Genomic DNA, 24,930 nt, shown 5'->3' with positions numbered 1-24,930 from the left:
CATAAATATATAATAAAATAAATTTGAAGACTGATTTTTAATATAATAGTATGCGATTCAAAAATATCACCCTTAAGTTAAGGACATGATTTGAAATGTTTTTATTTTACATAAATTCTTCAATTGACTATCTAAAGCAAGAAGTTAGAGTTTAGGAACACCCAACTTAACTAAGCAAGCAAAGCAAGAATTTAGGTGTTAAGTTAAGGATTATTCTAAAATCCAAAGATAGATAATAAAGTAGATATTGCCATCAGCATTTTTAGCCAATAATTTAATTTTTTTAGTTCAACAATTTAGCATAATTTTTTAGCAAATATTTTTAAATATTATTGGCTAAAAACAATAAATTGTGCTGGCCTAGAACATTATTCTGATATATTCTCTTCTAAAAATGTCTGAGGCCAACATGTATCTAATAATTATTAGCGCAGGAAGAATCATACAAAGAGAAAATTAAAGTGCTAAGGGAAGAAGTAAGGATGGTCCTTTGCAAAGTGGAAAAGATGCTTGATCAACTTGAGCTCATTGATGTCTTGCAAAGACTTGGAATTGCTTATCATTTTAACAATGAAATATGGAACATATTGAACAATATTTACTACATGGATAACTCCGAGAAGAAGAGTTTACATGTCACAGCACTTGAATTCAGGCTCTTAAGGCAACATGGTTATAACATTTCTACAGGTTTTTAATCTCTTGCGACCGAGTGCTCTTAAATTATTAACCAAATTTGTCTCCCAAAGAATAAATTCATAATATTTTAGTATACTTTTTTGAATTAATTTATGTCGCTAAAAAAATATTTATATTTGATTTTTTTATATTAGATTTTTTTTATTATTTTCTTTATTACCGTCAGGATAGACACCTAAGAAAAAAAGAACTAGAAACTACTCTCTTCTTTTTCTTTTTTTTTTATTTATATAGTTATTTTGTGTTCAGTTTCACAAATTTATGTCTTTAGCTTTATAAATTTATGGGTAAAACGTGCATATAAATCAAAGTCATGAATTAAATTTTACAAATCAGCCAAATTGAAAATAGATACATGAATTAACCAGAAGCATATTTTCATGTAGCTCGAATTAGGGGAATTCAAATTAAACATTCACAGTCATTCGAATCACATTGATTCGAATTACACACACTAAGACACTAATTCGAATTGGGTAGCTTTCAATTACTCATGTTTTGGTGCTCATAGTAATTCGAAACAGGGTGTTTCGAATTACTCATATGAGGAGTGCTAGGGGGCCAGTACTTTTGTTAAATTCTGGGCAGCACTTAACCATTAAAAGGAAATTGAATGATTGTATACCATTAGATGCAATCTCACACCATTAAAAATATCATTGATGGCTAATTGATGGCTAAAAACCACAAAATCTGCTGGCCCCCTAGACTTTCTCTTACTCATATTTTGCCTATAAAAGGAGTTCGAACCAACCTCATTCGAATTATAAGTATTACTATGCATCAGCTATTACAAATTTTTACAACACCCATAATATTTTTTAAGTCATTTTTTAAAAATATTTTGCATGGAATAAACTTTTTTTGTAGTATAATTTAAATAAATTTATTAAAAAAATTAATAATTTAGAAATAAAACAAAATATATTTTATTCCATACATTAAAAAAACTAACAAAATATTTAATTAGGAGACTTTTTCAAAATATTGATAACCTATCAATTCGAATTATATATAATACTCTTTAACGCATTCTTGATAGCTCATGAATATTTTAAAAAAGTCTCTTAATTAAATAGTTTGATAGCTCATTTTTTCTTTTTAAAAAGTTTTGTATGGAATAAAATAATTCTTTTAAATTTTTAAATTATTATTGATTAAAATAGAGCATTTTTTTAAAATTTGAGTACATATATGAATATTTACATTTAAATTTAATCTTTTTTTTAATTGTTTAGCATGAAATGAATTTTTTTTTATTTTTAAATTATTAATTATGTAAAAGAGTATTATTATATTTGAAATTTGAGCAAAAATAATTTATTCCATGCAGAATAATTTTAAACAATGACTTAAAAAATATTAGGGGTGCTATAAAAATTTGTAATAGCTGATGCATAGTAATACTTGTAATTCGAATGAGGTTGGTTCTAACTGTTTTTATAGGCAAAAAATGAGTAATTCGAAACACCCCGTTTCAAATTACTATAGGCACCAAAACATGAGTAGTTTGAAGCTACCCAATTTGAATTAGTGTCTCAGTGTGCGTGTGTATAATTCGAATTAGTGTGATTCGAATTACTGTGAATGTTTAATTCGAATTTCCCTAATTTGAACTAAATGTAAATGTGCTTCTGGTTGACTCAGGTATCGATTTTTAATTTGGCTGATTTGTGAAATTTTGGTATGGCTTTAACTTATATGCGCGTTTTATCCTAAATTTATGTTTTTTTTTTATAAAATTTTGCAATTTTTTAATTTAATTTTTTTTCTCTTATATTTTGTCTATGTAATTATTTTGTATTCAACTTTACAAATTTCTGTGTTCAACTTTATAAATTTCTATATTTTATCATTTTTTTACAAAATTCTACAACATTTTTTTTTTTTTTTTTTTTGACAATAAACACAGAAATTTTTAAAAGAAAACACATAACTTTATAAATAATAATACAAAAATTTTGCATTTTCTATTTTTTTTTTCTCTTTCTGTTTCTCTTATTTACTTTTGTTTTTCCCTCAAAAAAAAGAGAGGAGAAACTAAAAAAAATGCAAAATAGAAAAGAAGAAGAAATAAACGAAGCAACAGCAACGAAAGAAGGGAAAGAAGAAGTGTGTGAGTCATATGCATTTTGTGTAGGTTATTTTTATTGGAATAATCAGTAGCCCAACCAACTTAGCCTTGATTACCAAAAGCGTTCGTGTAACAATACCGAAAAAATAAATGAATGATTGTCAAACAATATGAAGTAAGAATTTTGTAAAACCATATGCTTCTTAATATATGATGCATCCAGGTTCAAACTTTGGCGAATGTACTAAGTATTGAATATGAGTCCTTTAGTGTAGTGTGGGTGTGTTGTTGTATCTAGAATTGGGAGTTGTCCAATCTATCTGACTACAAAAAAAAAATTGTATTATGATAAAATTTTTCGTAAACAAAATATTTAAAAAAATATATAATTTATTATCTTGGTCATATCCCCATCTTAGTACTATATTATATTATCTAATCAGTTGATATATGAGATGGTATTAATGTGAGATTATGTGCTGCTGTTGCTGTTGTTGTGGCAGATGTTTTTCTTAGCTTTCTTGATGACATGCATAATTTCAAGGAATACCAATCGGTTGATGTTCAGGGAATGTTAGCATTGTATGAAGCCTCATTTTATTCAATGGAAGGAGAAAAAATATTGGATGAAGCAAGAGATTTGACCACAAAGTTTCTTGCAGAATATTTGAACCAAAACGAATGTAGCTATTTATCACTACTAACTGAACATGCTTTGGAGCTTCCATTACATTGGAGGATTCCTAGGTGGGAGGCACGATGGTTCATTAATACATACAAAAGAAGACAGAACATGAATCCTACTTTGCTTCAGTTAGCTAAATTAGATTTCAACCGTCTTCAATCCATCTATCAAGAGGAACTGAAGTTTACATCAAGGTGTGTGGTAAATTCTTGAAAGGTTACATTCCAGTTATGCAGTTTTTCCTTTAAACTTTCGAAAACGTGCAATTTGAGTCTCTAAAGTTACCGAATACTGCAGAGAAGATCTTATGTTAAATTTTCATCCAAAAATATCCTCATGTGATGTTCTATTGATAGTTTGATACAATTATCCCTTAATAAAAGGGTCATTTTGGAAGAAAATTTAGCAAAAATCCTTTATTGGACCATTTTATAATTTCAGGGAGATAAATTGAACATTTTCAAAGTTTAAATAACAAATTGCACATAAGACAAAGTTCAAAAGGGTAAATTATAAGGTGAATGCTATGGTGTCTAAGAAGTGGTGCTTACTTGTCAAAAAAAAGTTAAAAATTAATATTTAATTTAAAAATATAAAAAAATCATTTTTAAAAAATTAAAACTTACTACAAAAACTAAGTTAAACAAAATTTAGGTAACAACTCATAGGTGCCATAGAATTTGCCAAATTACAATTCCCATTCTTGAAAGTTTAGAACTATTTATAGTATATTTAACTTGAAATTAAGTAGATATGCTTAGTTTTTATACTCCTCTTACTTACATGGCTTATATATATGGGAAATAGATCTTCCCAATTTTTTTCTTTCAAAATAATGTTGTAAAAATGTGATCTTTTTAAAGTTTAAACATACAACAACTTCGATCACATGTTATTTTGTGGTCCCACTTAAACAGTGTACCAAGAAAAATCGCATTTTATAACATCACTTCCATTTTCTTATGTTTGATCTTGTTTAAGATGGTGGAAAAGTACTGGCCTTGCAGAAAAGTTGAGCTTTGCCAGGGATAGGTTGGCAGAGAACTACATCTGGACAGTGGGAACAAATTTTGAGCCAGACCTTGGATATTCAAGAAAAGTCATAACAAAGATTAATTGCTTCATAACCGTAATTGATGATATTTATGATGTGCATGGAACTTTGGAAGAACTAGAGCTCTTCACTAAAGCTATTGACAGGTCATTAAACAGTAGCTACTCAATCATACNCAATTTTAAAACAGAAATTAACAGTTATTACCTTTTATATTTTTATTTTAGATGGGACTCAAGGACCATTAATGATCTCCCAGATTACATGAAAACTTGCTTTCTTGAACTTCATAACTTTGTCACTGAATTGGCCCTTGAAACCCTAAAAAAGAATGGGGGTTACATTGCTCCATATCTAAAGAAAGTGGTAAGCAACTGTTTGATTTATTTTTCTTAATTAGCATTTTTTGCTATGAACTTTTATGCACACAATATTGTACTTAGATTAATCAAAAGACTTAAAATTTGATGGACTTCTTAAACAATTTACAGTGGACAGATCTATGCAAATCATATTTGGTTGAGGCAAAGTGGTATCATGGGAAATATAAGCCGAGTTTGGAGGAGTACATGGAGAATGCACGGATTTCCATAAGTGCACCTGTTATACTTACTCATGTTTACTTCCTAATCCCTCATTTATTTGTAGAGGAGGAACAAGTTCCCCTAGAAGAGTATTCTGAGACAGTTCGGCTTTCGGCAACGATTTTACGGCTTGCCAACGACCTTGGAACATATAAAGTATCCACACCAAATTTCAATCTTGCTCAATCTAAAACTCTCATCTTCTTATATTCTAATTTTTTTTTCCCATTTTCCCCCTTTTAGCGTGAGAATGCCACTGGCGATGTTCCCAAGTGGATTCAATGTTACATGAATGAAACTGGAGCTTCTGAAGTAAAAGCAAGGGAGCATATAAAATCCTTGCTGTGCATCACATGGAAAAAGATGAACAGAGAAGCTCATAATTCTTCTTTGACTCAACGTTTTGTTGAAACTGCAATAAACCTTGCAAGAATGTCATTGTGTATGTACCAACATGGAGATGGTCATACTATTCAAGATCCTAAAACCCAGAGCCGTATACGATCATTAATTATCCAACCCATTCAATGATCTATGTACACAGTGCTTGCTAGAAAATAATTAGAAATAGCCCTAGCAATAGCAATAACTTTTAAGGAAAATGATATTTTCATTCCATGTCGATGGCTAAAGATTTACACGCCCATTACAAAAATGCTATGTGCACACAAAAAATCAGCCATCAAATCAACTATTGTGTATTTGTGTATGAGTACATGTATAATTTAAGCTATTTTCAATGTGTATTTTGTATTCCACCTTCTACTTTATACGGGTAGGTGATTTTTAGTGTACACCTAACAAGGTTATATCCATTATGTAGTAATCAATCACTTGTTATGTTTGCTTTATATCTTGTGCTATTTATCAAGAAACAAATAGACAGGTTTGCTTCTTGACCTTGACCTCACATAAACCTCAGAAGTGATCTGTGGAAGATACGGGCTCATGGGTGTCGCAGCCGCAGAGGATTGATAGTGATGTGGTGGCAGTAAACAGTGACAGAGGGTTGATGATGGTGCAGTGGTTGGAAGACGGGTTGAAAATATGCAACCACATATATCAAACGTCCTGTTACTCCATGACTGGTTGATGATACCTTTTGAAATAGTAAAGTGGCCACTCTTTATTGGTAGCAAGGTTGAATGAAAAAAAAATTCTTAGATGGGTGAAGGATGATTAACAGCCCTACAATGCTAGTCTCGAACAGGAAAAGATGAACCATAAGGGTAGGATTGACAAGACAAAGCTAGAACATCGATATTGGGGTAAAGAACAAAGCTTCTAGAAGATGATACAGATACCAAGATTGAAGCAAGATTCAGACATTTAGATGTTCAACCGAAGTTCAACAAAGTTAAATTGGATATAATAAAATAATAAGAAAATGACAAATAGATCCTGAACCATTTCTTGCAAGAACACATAAATCCCTAACAAAATTAGTCTTTGACTATTGAAAAACGAGATACATAAGCCTTTTTGTAAAGACACATAGGTCTTTTTGTTAGTGAACAGAAGGATTTATGTGTCTCATTTTTTCCAATGTTCAAGAACTCATAAATATTTAATTTTGGTTAGAGATTTATGTGTCTTCACAAAAAAAGGTCAAAGATCAATTTGTCCTTTTCTCTAAACCGTAATTTTGTATAAAATATATTTAAAAAATTATGAACTGATTTTCTGGTAAAAACTGGACAAATTGAACTGGTCACAACCATAGAATAGTTACAGCAAAAAATTCAAATATATAAGACATAATAATCAAAATTAGTCCCTCCATGTTTATACTGATCACATAGTCCCTAGTTTTAAACTGTCAATCAAGTTAAACCTTTCTTCAATTGACCAGTCAAGCCGAGGTCAGCTTTCCATTAAGTCATTGACCAGTCTGTTGACAGGGGACTAACTTTTTTAATGTTGTAAAAAACTGGGAAATAACTTGATATGTTTAAGAAAATGGACCAATTTGATCATTGAGGGAAAACTAGAGGACCAATTTGATTGCTATTTTCAAATATATGTATAGACTACAACTACCTATGTACATGAATATATCATTAAAATCTACTCAATTTCCAACATCCGGAAATTAGAACCCCAAAAAGAGAGGAAAGATGAAAGCACACCATACCTCTTAGAACTAGGAGCTCAGCAAAGAATGAATAGAGGTTCCTTGAGTGAAGTTGATCTAAGAGATTTCAAATGAATTGTAAAATATAATTAAAAATTTAAATAATGAAAAATAAGTATATTCACTTTTTCCCCACGCTAAAACCCCTCCCTCTTGGGTATCTATAAAATACATGTGCAACAGGAAAATACACTTAGAACGCAGGGCTTTGTAGGATTTAAGAAAAGATTCCCACAGTTTTTCTCTTCCATTCCTAATCTTAGAGTAGCTAAAATATCCGTCACGAGTCCACATACAATGCAATAATCTCACAGAAATTGTTTTCCCTGCAGAATTCTAATCAAAAGATGACTCATGACTGTATACGACCTTTGTGTTTGTGGATCACTGGATTGATCTGCACTCACAATTGTAAATACTTTATGAGCACAATCTAGTTCACAGGTCAAAACAAGGGTGTCCCTTGCATGACAACTTACAAACTTCAGAATCTAATTTAGAAATTTCAACCATAAGAAAATAAAGAGATATCTTTTGGCATGGTAAGATGTGAAGTTTATTGAACTTACTATTGATGAAGTTATTGTTCTCCATGTTGCAGCAAATCAGTTCCACGAGACTGAGCAGCTAAGAGGTCTTCCTTCATTCAACTTGGAACTGCAAATAAAAATGGGTTGTATTTTTAAATATTTATAAAGATATGATAAATGAATATATGTTTCTAACCCACTTGTGACAGAGACAAAGGCGATTTACCAATACACGGCATTCAATAGTTATCTATGTAGTTAGAGTCTCACAGTTAACCAACAATATGTGAAGGTTTATCATGTATGGCTTTGTATGACAATTGGTGAATGGATATGAATACACGTATTCCTAAAATTATGGATTTGTCTATATTTAAAGCTATTGTTATGTCTTTATGCATATGATTTATAATTATGAAAGCATACTTGAATGTTTATGATACTTCAATAGAGATAGCATACGTATATGACTTGTATGCTTTGATTTAGGTTTTAATGTAATGCCATATTTGGTTTCGCAACTGTTGTATTTACTTGGACGATTTGAATTCTTATGTATGATCGATGCTCCGTTTTCATTTTCTTTTATCAGCACAATAAAGGTCAAAAGTTGTATTAAATTTACCTGGCTACACAAAGACTACTTTTATTATGACAACTTGTACATAAACAGATACATTCAACAACAACAACATCCTTATCCCACTAAGTGGGGTCGGCTACATGTATAAACAAATACGTTCATATATATATATATATATACAAATATCAAGTTTCTTACCACATGGGCTTTAGCGACCAAGAATAATTTGAATGATGCCAGATTCAACGGAGACCACTACCACTAATCACCACAGAACATAATCCATCTGAAAAGTGGTGAAACCTCTTTGAATCTCAAATAATGATAACACACTTATCAACCTGCGAGACAAATTTCTCAGTGGTGTGACAATCACAGCAAATTCCGGAGACCACTACCAGTAATCACCACAAGAACATAATCCATCTGAAAAGTGATGAAATCGCTTTGAATCTCGAATAATGATAACACGCTTCTCAATCTGAGAGACAAATTTCACAGTGGTATGACAATCACGGCAAATTCTAAGGTTCTTTATTATAACTAGTGGCTTATCAGCGTTAGTAACCAAAAGTCCATATGCAAGAGCTATCTTCTCACTGTGCTTGTTGACCATATTTATTTTGACCTCCTCATCAACATCATGGAGAATGGATTCAGTTTCAGACACAAAGCCAACCTCTTGAATTTTTCTTATAAGTTCTTCAAGCTTCTTATGTATTTTGTCTGAATCAGGGTGAGAATAGTCATCCACCATAAACCGGTGGATTTTATTCCCATGCTCGATAAAGCTGCATCCAGGGTTTTTAGTTAGAACATTTCTCTTCATCAAGGTCCTCAGTTTTGACGCTTCACTCCATAGGCCTGAAGCAGAATATATGTTGGAAAGCATAATATAGTTTCTAGGGTCATACGGATCTAAGGCAATCAAATTCTCTGCAGCTTCCTTCCCAAGATCAATGTTACCATAAACACGACAAGCACTGAGAAGGGCACCCCAGACTGCAGAATTTGGTTGTAATGGCATGTGCATAATCAGGTTACGAGCATCACTAAGAAGACCACAGCGCCCAAGAAGATCAACCATACATGAATAGTGATCCAATCGGGGTTGAACCCCATAAACATCAGACATAATTCGGAAATAGTATTTTCCTTCCTTGACAAGCCCTGAATGGCTACAAGCACTTAACAAATGAGTAAAAGTAACATGATCAGGCTTCATACCTGCCATTACAGTCCTTTCAAAGAACTCTATTGCTTCTTTCCCACACCCATGGATGGCATAGCCTGCAATCATTGCAGACCATGCCACTTTATCAGGTTTAGATATCTCAGCATAGACCTTTCTAGAAGCATCCAATCTCCCTAACTTTGAATACAAGTTCAAAAGTGTGGTAACAATTGTCACATTTGAATCAAGACCGCAGGTGAAGATTACACTGTGTAAGGCCTCTATCAACATTCCTAAAGGCAAAAATTCACAGGCTTGAAGCAAACTCACCATTGTGGCCTCATCAGGAAAAAATCCATTCATCCTCATCATATTAAAATAGTTAATAGCTTCAATGGGGATTCCATTTTGGGTGCAGGAAGCAACGACCGAATTCCACGATATCATATTTGGCTCTGACATAGCCTGAAACAACCTGAAAGCACAGTCAACGCAACCAAACTTTCCATACATATTAATAAGAGAATTAGCAACCTTCACCTCAGCCAGCATACCCAACTTCAATGCACAACAATGAAGATACTGACCTTCATCCCTAGCCTGAGCAGAAGCACAAACCGAGATAATAGATAGTAGTGTAAGCTCATTCAATTCCAATCCATACTCAGATTTTATCATGGAAAACAAACTGATGCACCTGCCAAGGTGGCCCATTTTCGAAAACCCAGAAACCAAGGAGTTCCACGACACAAAATCCTTGTTGGCCATTTCGTCGAACAGCTTCTCTGCGTCATGGATCAAGCCCATGTTGAGGTAACTTGATACCAGTTGATCACCGATAAACCCATCTCTGAAATTCAGCGATTTGATTACACGGGCATGGATGACCCTGCAGCAAGAGACAGAGGATGAACATTTCAGAGCATCGAGTAAGAAAGTAACAAGAGGGTCACGATATGAAGAAATGGAACGGCATGGTAAAGAGGCTTGGGAGAGGAAGTAACAGCGGGAAGTAAAGGAATGCAAGTGAGGCAGGAGTGCTAGTTTGAACAATAGAGGCTTTGGTTGATGTGCAGACAGAAACATGCGAGCCACGATTTTCGCGTGGAACCACATTCAATCGTTCATCATTCATTTTACAATTTTTAAGAGTAAACCATTAGGTGTGTTTGTTTTGGCATTTGAGGGTTGAAGAGCACGTTCAAATTTGTTTAATAAATATGGAAAGTAAGAGGGTTTGTAAAAGATATTATTTTAAATAATATTTTTTTTAAAGATCTCTTAAAAAAATAAAAGTGATTTTATATTTGAATATCTCATATAAAACTTTTACTATTAAAAATTTGTTAAACATACTAAAAAATAAAAAATATCTTTTTTCATTGAAAAAAGAGTTTTTTTTTTTTATTGATTTAATAGCACCCAAACAAGCACTAAGAGCTTGTTTGAGTGAACTTCTAAGAAAATATCCTTTTTTTTAAGTTATCTTTTTTAAAAAGATCTTATGAAAAAGTAAAAGTAATTTTATATTTGGATATCTCATACAAAAAGATCTTTTTATCTATCAATTATATTTGGGTATAACAATATAAAAATACTTTTTTGTTTATTTATTACATGAAAAACATATTTTTTTTAAGAGAAAAAGATTTTTTAAAAAAAGATGTAAATTATAGCTTCTCAAAAAAGATGTTTTTTTTATTTTTCTAGTGATTTTACTTTTACTACTAGAAATTTGCCAAACACGCTAAAAAATAAAAAAAATATTTTTTATTAAAAAAAATATTTTTTATTAAAAAAAATATTTTTTTTATCAAAATAATGGCGCCAAAACAAGTACTAAGTCTTTTTGTAATTAAGTCCAATTAAATTAGTGCAAAGTTTGGCAAAAAAAACAATACATGCATATATCATTATTTTATTTTTTCTGCGCTTTCTGGTATACAAATTTTCGAAGTATCACATACAAAATTTTGCATATAGCACAAATTTATCGACATAGCACATAAATTTTTACATATAGCACACATATTTTTACATATAATACACAAATCTTTGTATATAGCAAAAATTTTTTATATAAATATATTTTGTTAGTTAGGTGAGTTAATATTTTAGGTATGTAATCCTCCAAAAATTCTATGTTACACAAAAAATTTTATGCAATGCAACAAGATTTTTGTGTTGTACACCAAAATTTATGTGTTGTACGTATTTCATTGGTTGGCTATCAAAACATATGGTCTTTAAAAATATTTTGTGCTGTATACTAAAATTTGTGGGCTATGCACCAAATTTATGTTTGTGCATCAAAATTTTTGTACTCTAATTTTTTGAACATTTATACAAGGATCACTTTTGTATATGAATTTTTTACATTTTCTATTCTGAAAAAAAGATTGCTTGCCATGTAATGTAGAGTCAGCTGATGCATGATATAAAAGGTCTTGGATTTTGAAGTTAGGTTGTTAATTGTTTGAATTATATTTGTAGATGGGTGATTTGATAACCATCATGTATCATCATTTAAGCAGCTTTATTACAAAGAATGATGGTAATGTAGTTTACAAAAGGGACAACACGGATGAATTAACGATGAAGATAGATTGAATGTATTTTCACTGAAAAATTACTACATAGAGCTCAGTTATGCTGACAATGTTAAATGTTGGTGGCTTGTTCCTGGTAGACCTTTAAAGAGTGGATTGAGAGCACTTTCACATGATAAGGAATTGTTAGAGATATGCTATCTTGCAAGAATGAACTAAGGAAGAGTCCACTTATATTTTAAGCATGGAGTTTTCTAACCTCATGATGATGAAGTACCTCAGTTAATAGAGCTTACTTTCATTGCTCCTGAAGAAGACAAGGATGCACTAGTCACCACACCTAATCCAATAGGAAGCCCAAATGATGTCTCAGTTACGAAGCCCACTAAAGAATTACCAACCCAGGCCCAATCCAAAGCACTAGACCAGGCTTAAGGAGAACTACTGGCCCAAGCCAAACTCGAATCACTAATCCAGGCCCAACTTAATCCACCAACCAATATCAAGTTATCTAAACCCAAGTCCATCTCAACCAAATCCACCACCACTAACATCAAATCTAATAATTGTAATTCGATGTGTTTTGAAATTGTTTTGTAATTGTTTTGTGGCTGAAGTTTGTGTCAGTGATTATTTATATTTTTTGTAATGTCTTGTATAGAGTTGTATTTTAGAACATTTTAAATAGTCCTTTTTGTTTTGAGTCTGTAATAATGATACTCTAGACATTATTTTTGGTTTATCATGTCTTAAAATATTCATTATCATGATTATAATTGACCTATAAAATCAGATTTAAGATTTATTATTATAATTTATTATATGTTTATCCCTTTTTTAGCAACTGTAATATTAATGTTTTGATTGGATGCAAGAAGTTGGTTAAACTTCCTAGCTGTATAAGCCTTTCTGTTAATGCATCGTACAATCAACATTCAGTTCTATTCTTCATGAAATGATCATTTTATATTTTTCAATTCTTTCTGTTTTTGTATTTGAACAATGTCAACTTTAATTATTTGATGCCTTTTTTCTAATTCTCTCTTGTGTAAGTATTATTATAATTTAGAATCAAGGTTTATTTTGCAATTTAGAGATTTAGTATATATATGACAAGTTGATTCATTAGTTTTATTTGCATATTTGTAAAATATTTAATTAGTCTTTTGTTTATCTTTGTGTTTACCATTTTATTTTACAGATTTAGTCACAAATTCTAATTTATAGAATTGTACATATTTGTAATATCTTCAGTGAAATTGTAGGTATAGTCACAGTTTACAATTTACAAAGCAGATTTCTATTAAAAAATATGATTATAAGGATATTAATTAAATTTTATTCATCACTTTCTTACACTCAAACCATAGCTAATGACTATAACTACAAACAAAACAAGACAAAAACTCAAAATACTATCCCATACTTTTAAAATCCTAATTTCAACTTCTATTGCACTAATCTTCCAACCCACATTCATCTTTCAATGCTCAATGCTATTTTCATTTTTATTTCTCCTAGGCATGTCTTCTTGTTCCTCACCATTTGTCCACACAAAAAATTCACACCATTTCTTCCTAGAGGTCTGTCACAATAAGAACCACAAAATAAATTAAGCATCTATTAGAAAAGGAAGAGGTAAATTCAAGAAGGAAGTAATTCAAAAACTTACAAGGGCATCCAAAAAATAGTCTCTCCAGATTTGCCTCTGTTCCAGACCAGCAAAGAACGGGACGCATCCCACAACTACACCATTGTGGAATCTTTTCAGCTCTACCTCGATTTTGATTCCTTTCCAAACTTCCATGTGAATGAGACCTATTGCACTTTCCGGAATCTTGGCTAGTACTTCCTGTCATCTTCTCCAACACCCAAACAACGATCTCAATTTGGGACTTTGGCATTTATTAGGGTTTTATGTTCATTAAAAGGGGGCTAAATTGAGTCTAAACTAATTTTTTCCATGTCAGCAAAGTCTTATCGAGCCACGTAATGGTCCACGTGTCACTTAACGTTCTAGATAAGCATTTCGTTAATGGAGATTAATAGAAGAGCTAACGTGAGTCACTTATTAAAACTTGCGGGTTCAAATTGAGTCAATTGGACTTTCAGGGGCCACTTTGAGGCTACTAGCAAATTTCAGAGACCATTTTGAGTATTAACTCTAACTTGGTTACTCAAAAGACTTGGACACCTAACATTTTTGCTTTTATAATTATAGTTCTTGTGTATTATATTTATTATTATCTTTTTATAATATAATTTATTGATCCCATTAGGTAAAGTAAATTAAATGAAAAATCAACAATAAATGATGATGATGATGATGATGATGATGATGATGATGATGATAGTAGTGAAAAATTATAACATACTAAAAAAAGTATGAAGAGTACTAGAAAAAAATACTATATAAAAAATATATCAAAAAAAATATCATAATAATTAAACATAGTTAAAAAATAACATTATAATTTAATGTCATGTTCTTTTTAGTAATTATCTATTTAAAAGTGATTTTAACTAATATTATTCAAATAATATTTATTTTATCAAAATCAATTTTTGTATAAAATTATCAAACATAAATCATATTAAAATAAACTCATTTCTATCCAAAATCAATTCTATAAAATCATTTTCATTTAAACTCCACTTTGACAAACCCTAAAAATCAACGTGATTCCTGAAAAATAAATGAGGACAACTCGGTCCTGACCATGTTTGTTAGGCCATCTATGAAATCTAAAGTGAAGTAGTGAACTTTTAATGGAATTTGTCTAGTTGGTAAGTTAATATGATGATGTGGTCGTTAAAGTGCCATGTTAGAGGGGATTAAGATTGGGATCAAGCTCGTCGGTATTATGAGATTTGACAAAGTGAAAAAGACAGGGTTAATTATTTTTAAATAAAGATTTTTTTGTGTTTGGTATATTCTAAATTTAGTAGGTCAAAAACTAATTTATTATAGGTTAAAATTTAGTTTAAAAATTTGTTGTTGGTCAATGAATTAACCTAAGTTGGTTTTTAAGTGTAGAATTTAGATCTTCTAAAACGAGAAAATTGATAAAATAATAAGGAGAGTACTATAAGACCATTAGAATTTATTTTTTTTGTCACCAGTTACTATTTAAAAGTATGGGTTAAAGTATGTTGTTAGATTGTTAGACTAAAAGAATTTAATTGATGACTAAAAGTGATGACCAAAAATAATAAATTCTGATGATCATCTAACATTTCTCAAGTAATAAAATAAAGAATTAATCACATTGAATTCGTAATTCCTATCATATGTGAGTCTCACTCTCTTAATTTCAAAATAATTAACTTCTCATTTTATCATTTTATCAATTTTTTTACTTTATTAATTTTCTCACTTTATAAAAACTTTATTCTTTTATAAAATTGACATTTTTGCCCTCCAAATTAAAATTTTTAAACAAATGTGGATATTCTTAATTTATATTTTGATCAAAGTTGAACAAAAGAAAAAAAAAGAATAAATAATTATTGTGGCACTCAAAATATTTTTAATTTTATAAAATGATACTCAAGATGATAATAACAAAATGACTACTAAAAAATATATGCCATTTGACAAAATATCTCAAACGTTAATTCAATGATTATATACCTAATCAACTGTTAAATTTTTTAATAAAATCCCTTTTTGGTCCCTAACCATTTATGAAAAAGACCTGGCATTCCCTAACTATTAGAAAATAACAACGCGATCCTTATCCATTCTCTCCGTGTGACCGAAAGGACCCTCTTGTTGATTTTCTGGTTAAAAGTGACCAAAAGAGTCTACATGTACCGGTCACTCTTATACGTGGACTGACTATGGTGGATAGGACCAAAACCCTATACACAGTCATAAAAAATACTGCAGTTTTGATTCCTGTTCTTAATAAGAGCAAACCCAAATGTTAATGTGAACCCTAGATATCAAATCCTACCTTTAGTGATGAACATGGAAGAGCATTCATTAGGTTCAATCCGTCATTCATGGAAAGAGAAGTTGCTGGGCTCTTCAAGCAACAACGCTGGCAATATTGGCATGACGAGGAAGAAGTTCACATATCCAACCTGCAATTATGGAGCTTATGCGATTCTTTTTGAATCTACCACATCAAATAATCCAAATAGGTTGTTCTTTGGTTGCAGTTATTTCAAGGTACATTAGTATTCACTCCATCTTACAATCTTCTCTGTAATTAGATTGATTAAAAATAACTGTTCATAATTATAGACTCCTTCAACACATTACAAATATTTTAAGTGGTTGGATGAGCTCAAAACTGAGTCTGACTATACGGTGGTGGAAGTACAGAAGATGGAAGTTCATGGTAGATTAAAGAAGTTGGAGGACTAAATTAAAGAAATGGAGATTAAGCTATATGATGGAGTTCAAAGAAGAAGTTACACAAGACAAAATAGATATATTATCATGGCATTTTTTATTGCCGTTACTCTTGGATTCTTTTTTACTCTTGGATTCTTTTTTACTGCACTTCAACCTAATAGGATGTAACAAATTATAACTTATTTTGAATATTAATGTTATAAGCTAGATGCACATTAAGGATGGTGACTGAGATGTAAAAATTGTTAGATTTTGATGATTGAAAGCTTGTTGTGAGTTACATTGCAAGTAAGAATGTGATTTATGGTCTTCTAATATTTTTCACTGTTTTGAGTTGAAGAGACAATTTCTCAGTGTTTTGTTATTTGAAGTATGTTTTCATACAATTTTATTGAATCAAGAATAAACCAAATTCAATAAGCAATGAAAATCTTTAGCCTGAAACACAAATATTACAATATATAGAAAGTTGCAAACTACTTACGGCATGTAATAACATCTCACAAAGGCAACACCTACATGTCATTACATACTATCTCTTGGTAACTAAACAAAACAGATAATCTAAAGTGTTCAAGTACTAGAAGTTCCAAAATACTTAACCAACACTATGCAATTTGCATTCAGATATGAGTTACAAAATACTAGCCATAACTATCTAGCCCTCATTTTTTCCGTGGAGCTCTGAAAGGTGGTGCATCGGTTCCAAATTCCTTAAAGCTTGCTGGTGCTCCGAAGCTTGGTCCCTTGATTCCTTGTTTGAATCCTAGTGTTGGGATGAATTGGAACATCCTAGCTGTTGTGCCAGCACTAGTTGCCGCCTGTGTCTCGAGAGAAATTCCAATGGACTTAGTTGATCTTATAGCCATCCTTGGTTGGGTTAATGGAGCTTGGTTTGTGGGCATAGTGAGTGGAAGTAACAACCCATGAACTTGAAGTGTCAATGGCTTACGAATTGGCTGCTTCTTCCTGAATGGAGCAGAAATTTGTGGACCGTTGATCATATTTTGCAAGACATGGTTGCTTGTAGTTGTGGTTGGGCCTGGGGCAGTTGGATTAGGTATGGCTGTGTTTGGTGCCTGTGATCCATTTCCATTTTCACTACTTTGGTTATTGATATTTTGAGCCTGTTTTTTTGACGAAACATAATGTGAATTAGAATTTAAACATGACACTAAAAATTCAGTCACAATGTTATGTTTTTCACTACTATTACCTCATTCGTAGGAGCAGACTGGGACACTGAAATTTTTTCTCCTGTTTATTGAAGTGTCATTGTAGTAACATTTCTTGATAACTTCTTTTTATGCTTCCTTGCTTTGGCCTATAATTTTTGCATAATGTTAGGTATCCTATTTTAAGTCATACCATAATTTGATAATATAAATTAGTTATGAACTAACCACAAGATCTAAAACTGCAGACGGAGCAGCCCCAGATTTAGGTGCAACATTAGCTGGGTTATCACCCTGTAAAAAATAATAAGACATTTAGGAGACCATAAACCCTTCATTAAACTATTTCTAAGGAACATAAACCCCTAATTAAACCATTTGTAAGACACATAAACCCCTTCGATACTCACATTATAAGACAATTAAATCTTTGTAAATCCTAATACTAGCCTAATTATTGTACCTTTAATTGTCTTGCCTTCTTCTTTTTTGGTTGCCAATTGGGATCCCTTGGAGCTCCTTTACATATCTTATAATAGTGACCCTTTTCCCCACACTTGCTACATGTCATTTTGAAGGCCTTCTTCACTTTGTTCCCTGTTAGTTGGCTCTCAGACACAGGATCAACAGTTCTTCTCTTCCTAGAACGACCAGGGGGTCTCTTGATGGCAGGTGCCACTGGCCTAAGAACATCTGATGTCTCCCAAAATTTTTCACTATTTACAGGTTGAATTGTTACACCATAAGTGGCACGCATGGCATCCATGGTAAGTCACTCATGTACAAAATCTTCAGGCTTCAAGTTAAGCTTCAGCAGCCTTGAGATTGTAGCAACTGCATGTTTACATGGCATGCCTGCAACAAATTACCTTATTACATGGTTACATAGTAGAAACTACAAATTACTATTACTATAGAATTAACAGTAAGCTGCCATAAATTACAAGTACAGGTCTTTTCCTTTAGATTCACTCCAAGCTTGTTTTGGCGTCTTTGAACCTCAAAGATAACTCTTTCATCGTGTCCAGTCCACTCACCTGTCCACTTAGTGCTTTCAGGCTTAATGAATTCATCCAATCTTTGCTGTTGCGCAGGAGCCAATTTTCCATGATAATTACTTAACCTCTTCTTATGTCCAGCCATTTTTCTCATTATATAACATCTCAAATCCTCACACATTGTCAAAATCGGCTTGCTCCTATACTCCACAATCTTAGCATTCTAAACCTCACACATATTGTTAGTGATGTTATCAACCTTCAGATAGTGAGAGAAATAACTTTTAGTCCATGCAGATTCACGAAATATGGAGAGATACTCCCAAGCTAGCTGGTTCACCGATTTCAACTTGTCCATATTTGCACGGAACTCTGGAGTTGTTGTACTCCTTGCACATTGCCACATTAAACCCTTGGATTGTTTGTCTTTCCATTGCTTAACAAAATTTTTTCAGATGTGGAGGACATAGTTCCTGTGGTGCGCCTTTGCCATAACTTCATGAAGAGCAACCTCCAATCCCTTCCACACAATAGGCACACAATCATTGGATTAATAATTCAGATTGGGTATCAAATAAAACAACACATAAAATAAAATTCAGTATCAACACAAAAATAATTAACACATAAATAATTAGCATACCTTCTGCTGATCAGAAATAAAATTCCAGCCAAATTCAATACATGAGCCTAGGTCCTCCTGGAGGAGAGTTAGAAGCCACCTCCATATTTCAGTACATTCACTGTCAACCACAGTATAAGTAATTACGAAGAAGTGGTTGTTAGTGTCTTGAGCCACGGCTGAAAGGAGGTGGCCACCAAAATAACCCTTTAGGTGATAGCCATCTAGCCCAATTAAAGGACGACATCCTGCCTTGAATCCACGTTTACATGCATCCAATGATATGTATAGCTTGTCAAACACCAGTGGTGATTCAGGTTGGCGGATGACATCCACTATAGCTGTTGACCCTGAATTACTCCTATGAAGCTCACACAAGTAATCTCTAACCTTCCCAAATTGCTCCTTTTCATTTCCTATAACTTCCTCTCTAGCTGCCTTCAAAGCTCTGCTGATCATTTTATAATGGATATGGACATTATAGTTCTCTTTCATGTGCTCTAAAGCCTCCTTAGGTGATAGTTGCGGCTGTGTGACTAACCTCTTCACTAGCTTGCTTGTAACCCATGATCTACTTGCCATGTTGCTTGTAAAAATTTCTACCACAAGTGTGCTCCTTAACATATGTTTTGACTTGAAAACACAGTTCCTAGCTGTTCCAGGAAGTTAGGATTAGCCAAGGATAGCCCTCTTTCGCACACTTTGCTCTCACTCTATGCTTTTCATTTTTTATATACTCTAACTCTTTCCCTTCAAAAACAAACATGTCCTTCAATGCTTGCTTGAATTGTGCCATAATGTCAAACATTTCTTCAACTTCGAAATCCACTTCACCATAACTAGTTTCATTATCAAATTCATGAAATTTAGGCTTCCTGCCCTCATCATCAGAAGAAATTGGAGAGTTGAATGCTTCTAACTCATACTGATATGACTTGTCAATATCGGAATCTACCTCCTCCATAATGGGCTCATCATTAGCCCCTGCTCTAGGCACTTTATTTGGGCTTTCATCCTCACCCATAGTGTCATTACAATTTGGACCCTTGTCTCCAGCATGTTGCCCTTACTTTGGCCCATTCACAGCCTCATCCCTATCCAAAATATGCCTTCTTGTCCTCCCCACATATCTCTTATTTTTCTTCTACTTGGTTTTAGGAGATAGGCCATCATCATCATTATTTTTTTCCTTCACATGTGTCACATTCTTCTTCTTAGGTGTTGCTCTCTTCTTCTTAGGTGTCATTGTCTTCTTTTTGGGTGTATCCTTCTTAATCTTATTCCTGGGCCTATTCCTTGACCTTAACTCCTCACTACTACTGCTGCTTAGTATCTCATAACTAGGTGGGGGAGGCTTATAAGCCTCATCTTCAGTGCTCTCATAGTCATCATCAGTGGAGGAATCACTCAACTCTACAAGAACATCTCCTGCTTCATTCACAACTAGCTGGCTCATAGGATGATCAAAATACACAAACAACTCATCAGTTTCCAAATTTGCCATCTTGTTATCACACATCTGGTTAATTTCTTTATCACCTTTCAAAATGTGGAGGCCAGACTCTAGGTCAGGGGCAGTGGGGTCTTGCCAATACATAGTCTTGTACTCTGTATACCCTTAGACCTCTGAACATCTCCTCTAAATCCTTAAAATTAACAAAGTCAATGTCCAACTTGGGAAATCTCTCCACTTTACCATCAAGGTAGCAAACCATTCCATTTTTATCTCTTTCAAACCACCCCCTCCCCCATGGTGAAATACTGGTATAATCTCAACAAACATATGAAATATATAAACTTTACTCAGTAAGTGACAAATAAATTATAATTAACAGACATTAATATACCCAAAACAGACAAAAAAGTTTTACTTGAAGTAATAATCCAACCCTAGTGAAAGTGACTGTTCTTTACAAACATAAAACAATATGCATATCATACTTTATGGTGGTCCATGGGAAGAATACTTGCTTCAAATAAACAAATGAAGGACCACAATGATGTGGTTTACAAACGGTTGAAGAAACTAACCTCCAAGAACGGAAGTGCGGCTCCATCAACAACACGTCACCACCTCCGTTAGCAAACATCACATTACTGCGCAGTTACCTCGCCCTCGCCGACTCTCCTTCGTTGTCGTTTCTGGCGGGAAGTTTGACAGTCTCTAGGGTTTATGGTAATTCTATGTGTGAGATGAGGGCAAAGAGTGAGAGTGTGTGATATGTCAGGGAGAGAATGAAAAATGTATCTTAGAATCTGATTTCATGGTGCATCAAAATGGCAACGTTTTTTATGATTGTGCAGAGATCTAGTTGTCTCATCAAATTTTTTGAATCCACGTCAGAGAGTTACTGTTACATATAGGATTTCTCGATTACATTTCACGGAAGAACTATTACAGGGTCCTTTCGTTCTTTCTCTTAATGATATGTCTCTATCTCCTCTATCGTTCTTTCTCTCCCTCTGAATTTCAATTTATTTCTTGTTTTCAATTTATGTTTTGAATACATTGTTGTTGATGATATTTTGGGTGTACAGGAATGATAAAAGAGTTAGGATTGGGTATTTCACTGTAGAAATTGGGTGATGGTGGTAGGTGATGAGTAGCGGCAAACCGGCAATGGGGTGAGGTACGTTGGTGCTGATAGTGATAATAAGTGAGGGATGAGATGAGGAGGTGCCAAGGGGGTGGAATGGGACAAAGGAATGATGTGGGTAGCAGTTGATGGTAGTAGTGATGATGTTGATATGCCAATGGGTGAGGACGTAAGGCTAGTAGGATGGAGTGGTGGCCAGGGACGGATCCAGAAATGATATTATGGGGGGCCAATAACACATATAATATTAAAAATTATGTAAAAAAATTATATAATATAAATAATATAAAAAAAATATACGGATAGATAATATATTTTAAAGTAAAAAAAATATGTGTATACTTTTTACTAACGAAGTGGTCGATTCTTCGTATCATAAAATTCACCTATGTGTATACTTTTTACTAACGAAGTGGTCGATTCTTCATATCATAAAATTCATCCATAATAGAATTTACGTCAAATTTTTCAGCAATTTTCTTTTCAATATAATTAAAAGACAATTTGTAAGAAATTTATTTTTTATTTTGTTTCTAAGTTATTTTTCATAATATTCATAGTTGAAAAAGATCTCTTAGTTGTAGCAGTTGAAACAGAGAGAATTAATACCAAACGAATAAAAAAAACGGCCACAAGAAGAAAAAGCATTCACTTTATGAGATTTAAAAATTTTTATTTAATTAAAAAATATTAATAATAATATCTTTTTCAGATTTTTTTAATATTGTTACTTATTTTTTAAATATTAAAAATTATTAATATTTAAATTAGACTGAACTTTTATTTATATTAGATTAAATACTAAATATTTTAAAAGAAAAATTAAATTATACATAATAACTTATTACTATTAAAAAAAGTTAGGGGGCCGAGGCCGCCACTCGCCCCCCTTATGTCCGTCCCTGGTGGTGGCAGAAGAATGGGATAGAGCAAAGAAATAAGGTGGGGTGGGAGTAATGGTGGTGATAATGATGCTGATGATGCTAGTGAATGGGGTGATGGTGGTGATAATAATGCCAATGAGTGAGGTTGGTTAACCAGCTGAAACAGTAACAGAGTAATGAGATGGGCAAAGAAATGTGGGTGGAGTATGAGTGATGATTTGTAATTATAATACCAGAAAATAAATTAGTAATTTTATTAAAAATTAACTATTGACTAGATATTTGAATCATTTTATAAAACTAAATATATTTTTTAGAAATCACTTTATCATTACTATTTAGGAATTATTTTGTCAAAATCAAAATCTTTAAGGTAGCGTTTGGTAGAGAGACAGAGACAGAAAGACTGATACTGAGAGACAGAGACTAAGAGACAGAAATTGAAATAAATTTCAGTATTTTATTTGGTGCAAAATGGGAGACAAGAATTAAAACAAGAATAAAACTTTAATTTAATTTGCACAAAGGGTAAAATTGGAATTAATTAATTGAAATGAAAATATTTTAGGTATAAAATGTTATTAAAGTTTTAGTCTCTATCTCTAAAAATTTGAGTCCCCTGTGTCCCTCTTTTTTGGAGGTACTGAAATACTGAAATTTTAGAGACAGAGACAGAAATTTTAGTATCAGTCTCTGAACCAACAAACACAATACTGAGTCTCAGTCTCTCAGTCTCTGTCTCAGTACCTCAAAACAAACGCTACCTTAGATACCAGAATAACTATTAACTCGACAAAGGAAAACACCATCTAATTATTTGTGAATGTTTTACCCCCGATTTGCAAATATATGTTTATAGCCTCTATCGATGAAAACTATGACAGCTAAATTATTAGAAGCAAATTCCCAAAATACCATGCATTTAAATGAATAACTAAGCAAGGAGTAAAGCTGTTGGCCTTAATCCTAACAATTTCTAGTTTCCTAGCTCACTAATTTGGAGTTGGAAAAGTGAGAATTTCCATAATAATAAATGGCAAGGGCAGAGATACTTAAACATACAGAAGTACAAAACACCGTTGCTATAATTCTCTACAGGATCAAAATATTAAAAATTATAGTTCTTTGTGTGTGGAATTTGGGTACTTATGTGGGACTATTCTCTGAGTCCCAACTTTCCACTTCACTATTGAATATGGGAACGGGACACATTCTCCATCTCAATAAACTAAATATGTACCTAGCCAAGGAGACACAACTAGATTTCATTATAAGTAAATTCCAAAGGAATGTTCCTACCTATGTTAAACTAAATATATGAATAAGTATATTATCAAGCAAAAATGTCTTCAGTAATAAATGATTCCTCAGTATCCATACAGCTTTCTGAAGCTAGCTGAAGATTCTCATAGTTTAGTTGTCGAGAAGCTTCATACAAAGCTATGCCAACACTTACAGAAAGATTCAAACATCTGACATAAGTTTCAACCATTGGGATCCGAATAGTTCCCCCGCCAAATGGTTCAGTTTTGCAATCTAGCAAGGCTTCAGGTGGCAGTCCACTGGTTTCTGAACCGAACAAAAGATAATCACCTTTTCTGTAGGAAAATTCCTGCAAGGTAAGAAGGAAGCAAAAATATAATTACTGACCTTTGCATTCTGCAAAGAATGATTTGTTTCGGAAACGACGACAGATAATCCCTTTGAGGCATAATAAGTAAAGTTTTCTTGCAATATTGCTAGCCATCCCTAACCATAAGAAATTGATTACCTGACCTTGTACTGAAGTCTTCTTCCCCAAATTCCTTTTGTGGCACAATTAACCAAAGTAGTAGACTAATGCTCAATGTGAATGGGGACAATTTTAATAATAAATTGTGGGAACCATGTCTAACAAAAGCTCATAGAGTAATCCATGTAAGAAGCTGAGGTGTTTTTCCAATCAAGGGTAGTATAATGAGTCAAACTTTAATATAAATGTTTAGTAGCTAACCACATCTTTTAGGCTGTGTTTGTTTGCAAAAACTGAGACTAAGACTGGGGACTGGAACTTAATATCATGTTTGGTGATCAGAGATGAGAACTAAAATTTCGGTCTCAGAACTCAAAATTTCAGTCTCTTTGGTACCTTCAAAAAGTAAGAACATAGGAAACTGAAATTTTTGGGGATGAAAACTGAAACTTTAATAACATTTTTTTTCTAAATCTACCCTCATTCAAGA

At 32.6% G+C, this 24,930-nt stretch overlaps 3 protein-coding genes across 6 annotated transcripts in view; 1 reads left to right on the top strand and 2 right to left on the bottom strand.

The window, feature by feature from the left end:
* Positions 1-5,842, top strand: part of LOC107613178 (terpene synthase 10) — a 7,527-nt gene extending 1,685 nt beyond the window's left edge. Inside the window, exons 2-7 of the mRNA XM_016315046.2 lie at positions 435-690; positions 3,277-3,652; positions 4,440-4,658; positions 4,740-4,878; positions 5,004-5,252; positions 5,340-5,842. Of these exons, the coding sequence (XP_016170532.1) occupies positions 435-690; positions 3,277-3,652; positions 4,440-4,658; positions 4,740-4,878; positions 5,004-5,252; positions 5,340-5,627 (1,527 nt within the window). The 3' untranslated portion in view covers positions 5,628-5,842. The remainder of the gene's footprint in view (positions 1-434; positions 691-3,276; positions 3,653-4,439; positions 4,659-4,739; positions 4,879-5,003; positions 5,253-5,339) is intronic.
* Positions 5,687-10,726, bottom strand: LOC107613177 (pentatricopeptide repeat-containing protein At5g40410, mitochondrial). 4 transcript variants are annotated; one of them, XM_016315045.2, is made up of 4 exons: positions 8,542-10,725; positions 7,800-7,887; positions 7,231-7,287; positions 5,687-6,195 (listed from the first exon to the last, which is right to left on the bottom strand). In XM_016315045.2, exon 1 carries the CDS (start codon positions 10,631-10,633, stop codon positions 8,738-8,740), a length of 1,896 nt encoding a protein of 631 aa, XP_016170531.1. In that variant the 5' UTR covers positions 10,634-10,725; the 3' UTR covers positions 5,687-6,195; positions 7,231-7,287; positions 7,800-7,887; positions 8,542-8,737. The 4 variants fall into 4 exon arrangements, with proteins under 4 accessions (XP_016170531.1, XP_016170529.1, XP_020965338.1 ...); XM_021109679.1 differs by lacking the exons at positions 5,687-6,195; positions 7,231-7,287 and adding an exon at positions 7,310-7,627 and having other exon boundaries at positions 8,542-10,406; positions 10,522-10,726; XM_016315043.2 differs by having other exon boundaries at positions 5,687-7,287.
* Positions 23,710-24,930, bottom strand: part of LOC107613444 (putative tRNA (cytidine(34)-2'-O)-methyltransferase) — a 17,551-nt gene continuing 16,330 nt past the window's right edge. The window contains exon 9 of the mRNA XM_016315444.2: positions 23,710-24,320. Coding sequence (XP_016170930.1) covers positions 24,042-24,320 — 279 coding nt within the window. The 3' untranslated portion in view covers positions 23,710-24,041. The remainder of the gene's footprint in view (positions 24,321-24,930) is intronic.

Source organism: Arachis ipaensis, chromosome B08 (assembly GCF_000816755.2).
Source record: "Arachis ipaensis cultivar K30076 chromosome B08, Araip1.1, whole genome shotgun sequence".
Taxonomy (NCBI): domain Eukaryota; kingdom Viridiplantae; phylum Streptophyta; class Magnoliopsida; order Fabales; family Fabaceae; genus Arachis; species Arachis ipaensis.
This window is presented reverse-complemented; position numbering and strand designations above follow the sequence as displayed.

What these genes read in the sequence shown, in the direction of transcription:
- LOC107613177 (XM_016315043.2), bottom strand. Translation starts at nt 10,633, where the DNA reads ATGTGGTTCCACGCGAAAATCGTGGCTCGCATGTTTCTGTCTGCACAT.